The 9,235-nt window shown below is 52.3% G+C and overlaps 1 protein-coding gene across 4 annotated transcripts in view; it reads right to left on the bottom strand.

Annotated features, from left to right (window-relative positions):
- The window catches only part of ECSCR (endothelial cell surface expressed chemotaxis and apoptosis regulator), an 11,962-nt gene extending 2,993 nt beyond the window's left edge, over window positions 1-8,969 (bottom strand). The window contains exons 1-9 of one of the 4 annotated variants that reach the window (XM_032250549.1): window positions 8,830-8,969; window positions 4,114-4,158; window positions 3,725-3,775; window positions 3,514-3,573; window positions 2,903-3,037; window positions 2,477-2,521; window positions 1,135-1,248; window positions 642-740; window positions 446-482 (exon numbers count right to left, since the gene is read on the bottom strand). In XM_032250549.1, the coding sequence (XP_032106440.1) occupies window positions 446-482; window positions 642-740; window positions 1,135-1,248; window positions 2,477-2,521; window positions 2,903-3,037; window positions 3,514-3,573; window positions 3,725-3,775; window positions 4,114-4,158; window positions 8,830-8,890 (647 nt within the window). In that variant the 5' untranslated portion in view covers window positions 8,891-8,969. Of the gene's footprint in view, window positions 1-445; window positions 483-641; window positions 741-1,134; window positions 1,249-2,476; window positions 2,522-2,902; window positions 3,041-3,513; window positions 3,574-3,724; window positions 3,776-4,113; window positions 4,159-8,829 lie in introns of all 4 variants that reach the window. The other 3 variants (XM_032250548.1, XM_032250550.1, XM_032250551.1) reach the window with 3 other exon arrangements.
- Between the last annotated feature and the right edge of the window lie 266 nt (window positions 8,970-9,235).

Genomic DNA, 9,235 nt, shown 5'->3' on the forward strand with positions numbered 1-9,235 from the left:
ATGTGTGTGGTATGTGGTGTGTGGGCTGTGAGTGGTGTGTGGTGTGTGTGTCTGTAGTGGGGTGTGGGGCATGTGTGTTTGAGGTATGTGGGGGGGTGTGTGATGTGTGTGATGTGTGTGGTGTGGTGGTGTGTATGTGTGTAGTAGGGTGTAGGGCTTGTGGTGGGTTTGGGGTGTGTGGGTATGTGTGTGATTATGGGGTGTGTGTGTGATGTGTAATGTGTGTGATATGTGGGTATATAGGTGTGTACACTGGGGTGTAGGGCGTGTGGTGGGTTTGTGGTGTGTGTGTGTGTGTGTGTGTGTGTGTGTGTGTGTGTGTATGATTATGGGTGTGTGTGGTGTGTGGGTGTGTGGGGGGGTGTATGTGGAAGGCAGGAAATGTTGGCTCCCTCTGGGAGCTGGGGTCTGGGTGTAACATAGAAGATTCTTCTGAAGGTCTTACCTTTCAGACAGCCCTGAACTCCCAGGTTTCTGAGGATCTATAAAAAACCAAAGGCACAGGTTGGGGGTCACATGCTGTAACTCTGAAGTCCAGTCTTCCCCTCAAAGCCCACCTGGGGTCCCCCTGCTCATGGAGTGGCACTCATGTGCCATTCCTTCCCGTAGCTGCAGGGGATCCCTGAGGGCAGGGCACGCACCTTCAGACTCCTTGCTCTTCCGACACTTGAACCTCAGGCTGACCACAGCGACGAGGATGATCACCACAACCACCAGAATGACAATGAAGCTGATAACACCTGAACAGAGAAAAGAACGGGGTGAAGGGGAGCCAGTTGGGGAGGCAAAGGAGCCAACGAGAGTCTGGCATTCCCTTCCTAGCTAAGTACTGTGTAGACAGACTCCAGGAGCAAAGTGAGTTCCACTTCTCTGCTGAATAGCTGAGCTTTTAGCCTGCCGCCCCCTGGGCAGAGTGGGCTCTCCAGCCCGACTCCATCCCCCCATGAGAGCATGGAACCTAGCACAGCCAAGAAGAGCTGTCTGGAGGGCCAGGGGTCCCACAAGGGCCTTCCTCATCAGCCAGAACCTCCTGGAACAAATGAGTGAGATTTGAACTTGTGTTTCGAGACCTAGAGTCCAAGTCAATTCCAGGGGTGAGGTTTCCCCCCATGTCCCACCTTCTCCCGCTCTCACCAAATGCAGCCACAGTGAGCACAGTCTCTGACGTGGGTTTGGGCAGGATGGTCACATCTTCCTTCGTGCTCAGGCTCACGGTGGTTGAATTGGGAAGAACATTTTGAGATGTGTCTAAAATGGAGTGGGGTCAGGGGCATCAGGGAAGGGGACTGATACAGCCTATCAGAGAGAGCTAGCTTCCCTCCGGCTTCCCCCTTCCTAGGGATTTATGCTGCAGAGCTGGGAGGCCAGACTGGGCAAAATAGAGCTGTCTGTGTTATGCCACGGTTGAGGTGGGAAGAATGCATCTGCTCAGGTACAGATCCAACAAGCCAGGCTGCCTGTTAAGGGGCACAGGCTTCTGGCCCTCCTTTTTTTTTTTTTTTTTTTTTTTTTTTGAGATGGAGTATCACTCTTGTTACCCAGGCTGGAGTGCAATGGCGCGATCTCGGCTCACCGCAACCTCCGCCTCCTGGGTTCAGGCAATTCTCCTGCCTCAGCCTCCTGAGTAGCTGGGATTACAGGCACGCGCCACCATGCCCAGCTAATTTTTTTTTGTATTTTTAGTAGAGACAGGGTTTCACCATGTTGACCAGGATGGTCTCGATCTCTTGACCTCGTGATCCACCTGCCTCGGCCTCCCAAAGTGCTGGGATTACAGGCTTGAGCCACTGCGCCCGGCCCGGTTTCTGGTCCTCTTAAAAAAATGCTATGTTGGCCGGGCACGGTGGCTCATGCCTGTAATCCCAGCACTTTGGAAGGCTGAGATGGGCAGATCACTTGAGATCAGGAGTTTGAGACCAGCCTGGCCAACATGGTGAAACCCCGTCTCTTAAAAAAAAATACAAAAATTAGCCAGGCATGGTGGCACATGCCTGTAGTCTCAGGAGGCTGAGGCAAGAGAATCACTTGAACCTGGGAGGTGGAGGTTGCAGTGAGCTGAGATCACACCACTGCACTCCAGCTTGGGTGACAGAGATAGACTCCATCTAAAACAAACAAACAAACAAAACACAAAAAAATACTAGCTGGGCCTGGTTGTGCATGCCTGTAATCCCAGCTACTCGGGAGGCAGAGGTTGCAGAGAGCGGTGATCGCACCACTGCACTCCAGCCTGGGCAACAGAGTGAGACTCCTTCTCAACAACAACAAAAAAAGGTGCTATGTCACCTGTGTCTTCCCTCCTCAACCCATTGTACTTCAGGCCCAATTACTGTTCCACTCCCTTCTCTCTCCTCACTCCCTGATCCCAAGTAAGTCTGGGAGAGTAAAAAATCCAAGAGCCAAGGGATAAGATGAGAGACAGGGCCACAGACATCTCCTGCCGCCTCCTCTTCGGGGTGAGCGCAGCAGGACATACCTCTGTTTGTGCCTCTGCCTCTTCTACTGCTGGGGACACCTGCGCCTGTGCCATGAAACAGCATGACCAAGATGAGGCATCCCGCACCAGCTCTTCTTCCTCGCTGCCTAGCCAGGGCCAACCCACCCTACCTCAGAGGAGTCTAGCCCTTTCCCAGCCTTTTCTGCCTCCCTTTTCCTTCATTTTGGGGTCTCCTTCCCCTCTCTCTCCTCTCTGGCTATGCATTTCTCAATCTCAAGTCTAAGTTCCTTTTACCTTCATTGTGACCAGGCCCAAGTTCCTGTCTCTACACCCCACCAAGCCTCTTTCCTGAACCAGGTGCCGCTAATGTGGGTCCTGACTCCTGCGGCCTCCTGAAGAGGGTGGAAGGAGCCATCCAGATGGAACCCAGTGTCCTTCACCACTGCCCCTGCCCTGGACACTCACCAAGTCCTGATGTGTGCATCTGTGGCTTGGCCCGAGTGACGCCTAGCCAGGTCGGGGAGAGCCCATCTGTGGTGCCTGCCCTTGGCGTCATGGGTTTACTGGCTGCCATGGGGGCCTGCGCCACCTTCTTTGGAGCTGCTGTGAATGAGGAAGCACGTGCGGGCCTGCTCAGGGCCTCGGCCAGCCTGTGCACCGGAAGGGCTCCTCAGTCCAAAATCTTCCTCTTCTTTCCTGCTTTCAGTTCCAGAAGGGGCCATTCTCTCGTTCAGCTCTGGGCAGTTCCCTCTGCCTGGAATTAGCCCCACTACCCTCCATCCCACAGTCTCCACGTGCTCAGCTGACCCTTCTGGCTCAGCTTCAGAGGCCACTTGCTGGGAATCATCCCTGGCCCCCCAAGTCTAAAGTGACTGATGTGTGCCTGGGCTCCCACGCTTCTGCTTGTGCCCACCGCAGCCCTTCTCGCCCTGCATGTCATCATCAATGTGAGGTTCTGTTTCCTTGTCTGTTCCCCCCACCCCGCCCCAGGCTATATTCTCTTTTAGAGCAGAAACTGTGTCGGGGTCCTCCCTGGGCCTCCCTGGATGGCGTTTGTAGTCTGAATGGCACAGTACCTGGGGTCCCGGCGCTGGGCACATGGCTTGGGCTGTTAGCCTCTGAGGAAGGGATGTATCCTGCAAGGACAGAGGCAGATGGGGAGTTGGAGGTGGGGCAGGTTTGGTGACACCACACTCCCTCACCCATCCAAGAACCCCTGGGCTCCAAGCAGGTCTGAATGAATGGGTGTGGGCAGGAGCAGGGACCTCAGCAACCGCACTCACTCACCTGGGTTGGTAGAAACGGGCTCTGTGGTCAGACTTAGGCTGCCAAAGCCTCCTGAAACAGATCATCTGAGGCTGAGGGGTGCACTGCCTCCTACTGTTCATCTCCCTGCATTCTTCCCTAGATCTGTCTGTCTTTCTCCCTACCTCATCCCCCACCCCTCACCCCTAACCATTTGCCTCTTTTTTCTTTCAAGGCACATGAGACTGGGTGAGGCTGAACAAAAAAATCCTTAGATGAGCTCAGCCTTGGTGAGTCCTGAGAGCTCCCCCTCCAGCCCCAGCCCCAGCCACAGCCACCTGAGGTTAACGCTAAACTGGCATAGGGCTCCTCTCACCCTTCCTAAGCTCCTAGGTCTACATGCTGGAGTAGACCCATGTGTTCGGTCTTACCCTGAGAGCTAGAGGTCTGGGTCGCTGTGGGCTGGGAGTTGTGGCCTGCAAGAGAAAGCAAAACATGTATCTTGGTAAGTCCCCTGCTCAGCACAGAGCCCAGAGAGGAGTCCTTAGAACGCCTTCTGGCCCAGCCTGAGCAACATAGCAAGACCCTGTCTCTAAAAAAAAAAATTTTTTTTTTAAATTCTCCAGTCATGATAGTGCACACCTGGAGTCCTAGCTACTCAGTGGTGGGGGATGGGGTAGGGGGAAAGACACACAGATCTAGGGAAGAAGACAGGGAGATGGAACAGTAGGAGGCAGCGCATCCCTCAGCCTCAGATGATATTTGGGAGGGTTTCTTGAGCCCAGGAGGTCTTGGCTGGCTACAGTGAGCTATGATTGCACCACTGCTCTCCAGCCTGGGCAACAGATGGAGACCCCATCTCAATAAGAAAGAAAGAGAGAGAGAGAAAAGAAAAGAAAGAAGAAAGAGGAAGAAAAAAGAAAACAGAAAAAATCCTTTTGGCTTTCTAAGCCTACCACGCTGGAAGGCAGACACACTAGGCAGAGGCCTAAAGGACGTGGGCTGTAGCTGACGGGTGCCGGCTTCCTCTGAGCTTATGACTCAATAGCATCATCACCACCACCTCATGGCTCAGGGTCCCAGAGTCCTTTCCTGTCTCTTCAATCTGACATGGGCATTTTACCAACCTGACACAGAGTCAGGGGAAGTTTATTTTAAACTGGGGACATTTCTAAGGACAGAGGATCAGTGACCTGCCATGACTAGGCAAGGAAGGGCCCAGGACTCCAGGTCTCTAGGCTCATGTTTACCCTAAGCCAGTGTCATCCTGGTCCTGCCCCCAGGGAAGGGGCTGAGCGATGGGAAGGTGAGTGAGATGGGGATGGGGATTAGGGCTTGTATCTTGGCTGGAGGTAGGGGCCTGCGCAGGAAGGAAGTTCCGAGGTAAATATGCGAGGCAGGAAAGCTCTAGCATGAGCAGCCCGTTCACTCTTACAGGCAGAGGATACGTCAGAAATGGCTGTTATTGACCAAACCCAGAGAGGGGTCAGTCACCAGGAGTCCCTAGTCAGAAGCCCTCACTGGCTTTTTTGTAGGCACATGTGTATCTGCGGGGCTCTATGCAAAGTGTGTGTATGCTCCTGTGCCCCTGTGTGTCCTGCTGTGTATGTGGAACCTGAAAGGTCAGGTTGCATTTGCTCATTTTCCACAATGAAATCATTCTTGAAACCTGTGAACAATGTGAAAGGAAAACAACGTGGGGAAGTGGAGCCGCCCAGCTGGGTTCCCGTCCCTCTGCTTGAGCAGGGACTGCAGCCCCTGGCCTGGTTCTCCTGCTCCCCTGGTCTGTCACCATCAGGGAAGCATTCAGCCCAGGCCTGGGTGGACAGAGGCGGCCAGGTGCCAGGGGCCCACCCCAGCCTGTGGCAGCCTGCTGTTCTGCTTATTTTTCTTAAGCCACTGCCTTCCTCCATGGGGCTATCACCTGGATAGTGTAGAATTAATTGTTTCCAAGTGTAAAATTGCCAAACCCTGGGCCATGTTTTTCTAGATTACCATTTCTGAGAGCCCCATTCCCTTGTTGGGGGAGGGGGAATGGTCAAGAGGGGAGTTAAAATTTGTAGGAAGCTCAGGCTAGAGAACACTCTTTCTAGCTGGGGATGACTCTGGGAGAATCCTTTTAACCCAAGGCATGTCCTGAAAACATCTATCAGTTACTAATCCAGCATAGCTAATGTAGTTTTTTTTTTTTTTTTGCATTCTTCATTTTATTTGCATTTCCCAACAACTCATCTCAGATACTAAATTCAAAAGAAAAACTGTAGTTCCTCAGTATTAGCACTAATTTATGGTAACAATCATTTCTTTTCAATATCCAACTTATTTTACCCTTCATTTTAAATTGCAGATTAAAGCATGTGTTTACATATTTATACACAAAAAACTTCAAAAACAAATTAATCCCCATCTTGGTCCAAGAGTTTCCACTTTAGAAGTGTATGGTACTATGCTATATACATCCTCTTCCAAAAGTCTCTTAGGACTTGGTAAGTTCCAAATATTCATTCACAAATGGTTCCCCTTTAAGCTTAATGAAGCATAATACTTCATTTCTGAGCAAATGAGAGGAAATATTACAGAACAAGCTTTGTACAATACAGCACCACTACTGAGAAGGGCTCGAGGTTTTGTAATCCAAGGTTCCGACTTAAAGCAAAAATATATGGCATATACTGCTAATGTAGTTTTTTATTTTAGAGATGGAGTTTCACTCTTGTCGCCCAGCCTGTAGTGTAGTGGTGCCATCTCAGCTCACTGCAAACTCTGCCTCCTGGGCTCAGGCGATCCTCCTGCCTCAGCCTCCCAAGTAATTGGCACCTGCCACCATGCCTGGCTAATTTTTGTATTTTTGTATTTTGTATTTTTAGTAGAGACGGAGTTTCACCATGTTGGCCAGGCTGGTCTCAAACTCCCAACCTCGTGATCCACCCACGTCGGCCTCCCAGAGTACTGGGATTACAGGCGTGAGCCACTGCGTCCAGCCTAAATGCTGTAAGGTTATAACTTAGTTTTTGGTGGGAAGGCACAGGAAACTGCCCTCCTGCATTTATCTAGAAAGAAAACTATTTGGTGGCTTGGGAAGAGTTCAAAAGTCACAAGCTTCAAGACCCACTAGCCTGACCTTTCTTTGCCTCTTGCCCCTCCCCCTACCCAAACTTCTTGTCAGCCACAAAGATCCCTCTGTGAGTAGGGGAGGGGCTTAGGGAGCATCTGTGTCCACAGCCCAGGGTGTCTCTGACAACTGGGCATGCAGAGACCCGAAGAGCTCCAGCCACAGGAATTTCTGATTTCCCTGGTCTCCCTGCTCTAATCCTTGTCTGCTTTGTTCCCTTCTAGTCTATCTCCACACACACCCCTCCCCATTTTCCTCAAGAGCATAGTTTAGTAGTTAAAATCATGAATTTTAGATTCTGACAAGCCTGAGTTCAAGTCCTGGCTTTGTCACAGTCTGACCTAGGCCTCAGTTTTCCTTACTTTAAAGTGCAAGTGACCAGCCTGGGCAACATGGTAAACACTGTCTCTACAAAAAATACAAAAATTAGCCGGGCATGATGGCATGTGCCTATAGCCCCCAGCTACATAGGAGGCTAAGGCAGGAAGGTTGCTTGAGCCCAGGAGGTCAAGGCTGCAGTGAGCCATGATCATGCCACTGCAGTCTGGCCTGGGCAACAGAGTGAGACCCTGTCTCAAAAATAACTAGGTAAAATGCAAGAGGTATTAGTACCTCGAAAGTTGTCGTGAGGGAAGGAAAACACATATGAAGCACTTAACACAGTGCCTGACATGCTCAATGAACGCCAGACACTTTGGTTTTTGCCCTGTTCTCTCGACTCCTCCAAGTCTCAGATCTGCCCTGCCTCTGGGTATCCACAGCCAAGTCCCTCTGTGGGCCTAAATGCTCCTCAGTCCGTCGAGATGAAGGAGCCGGGAAGTGCTCTGAGTGCTTCAGGATGAGAGGTTAGGAAACCGGGTGGTGATCGTGGCTTAGGTAGAGCTGATACAGGGCATTTGAGAGCCCTGGCACTTGCCTGGGAGAAAACAGTGGGTAGGGAGGCTGGGAACAGTCTAGGCCTGTGAAAATGCCACCTCGGGAGCCTCACCTGCAGATCCCACAACAGCCTAGTCCCCCAGACCAAGACCTGTGACTCTGTCCTGGAGGGGGTAAGCGAGGATGGGGACAATCAGAGTTTTGTCCTGCAGCCCATGGGCTTTTAGAGAAATGCCTGACCTCTCCAGGAGGCAGTGTTCTGGTACTCTGGCCCTCTTACCCACCACCGACGGGGGGCCACCACCCCACCCCATCTGAGCCCTCTTGCATGCTCTTTCTGCTGCTTTGAGCACAGAGGACTTGTGGAGGGTGAGGTGGGGGCTGGGCAGGGATGGTCAAAGGGAAGTTGCTGCCCTGTGAGTCAGAATGTCCTGAACTTGTCATGATTCCCAGCAACTGCTCCCTGATGAGAGGACCCCTATGAGCAGCTTCACAACTCATTGGCTGGCAGAGCCTGTCGGAGAGGTACCATTTCCAAGTAGCCTCCTCTGGAAGTCATCTCCTCTAGCCCCCTGGACGTGAGAATGTTATGTACATCCTCCTTGGTGAATAGTTCTTTGTGTAGTGTCTAACCTGAGCCCCTCTTGCTATGATTTAAGTTGAAAATCAATATGTGGAATTCCTAGGTTGCTACTTCTCATGTGAAAGGAGAACAGATCCTCTGTGAAGCCCAAGGTGCAGACGATTTGTGTTAGAGCAGTTGAGAGAGTGGCCGTCATCAGCCCGGCCCCAAGATCAGAGGGTGAGTCTCCACAAGCAGCCACAGGTGTCTCAGGCCCGAGTACATCCTAGAAGGAGCTTTTGAGCCTGGAACTCACACTAACACAGCTGCTTCTCACAGTTGAGGAGGCCAGCCTCTACAGGGAGCCCAGCTCCCCGTGGACAATTTCCCACAAGAGGGTTTCACTGTAGCTCCATTTTACCCCTGCCTAGTAGTCAGGACCCCCTAATCCAACTGATCCCCTTCATGGAAAGGCTCTGGAATTTCCCTTGGGCACAGCCCTGGATGGAAAGCGTGTGTGTCCTGAGAAGGGGGCCGGCGCCCAGGACTGCCAGCTGCCGAGAGGAATTGTGAAGGAAAGCAGCAGGGGCCTCTTACCTTGGAGCAGGAGGAAGCCCAGTATCGCCCAGCAGAGCTGCGTGGCTCCTGCGGTGCCCATGTCAGCTGGGTGTGTGGCGGGCAGGCAGCAGCTCAGTGGAGGCTCTATCCATAGTGGAGAAGAGAGAGGGAGTGCTGGGGCGGGGTGGGGGTGGGGACTGGCTCTCCAGGAGCTTCCTGTGAAAGAATAGAAGGAAACACGTTGGGACTAGTTCCAGGGGCCCTGCTCAGCCGTGTCCAGATGAGGACATGAGGCTGCAGCAGGGACTGTGCCCGCCCAGCGTGGCCTCTAGGGCCTATGCATGATGACCATCCACAGCCACCTGGCCCCATCCCCATTCTCTTCTCTTCCGAGGGGTCCATCAGGTCCCACCACAGACCACCTGGGGGTTTTCCTTGAGTCTAA

The sequence above is a fragment of the Sapajus apella genome, unplaced genomic scaffold (genome assembly GCF_009761245.1).
Source record: "Sapajus apella isolate SASKATOON/1434 unplaced genomic scaffold, GSC_monkey_1.0 scaffold71, whole genome shotgun sequence".
NCBI lineage: Eukaryota > Metazoa > Chordata > Mammalia > Primates > Cebidae > Sapajus > Sapajus apella.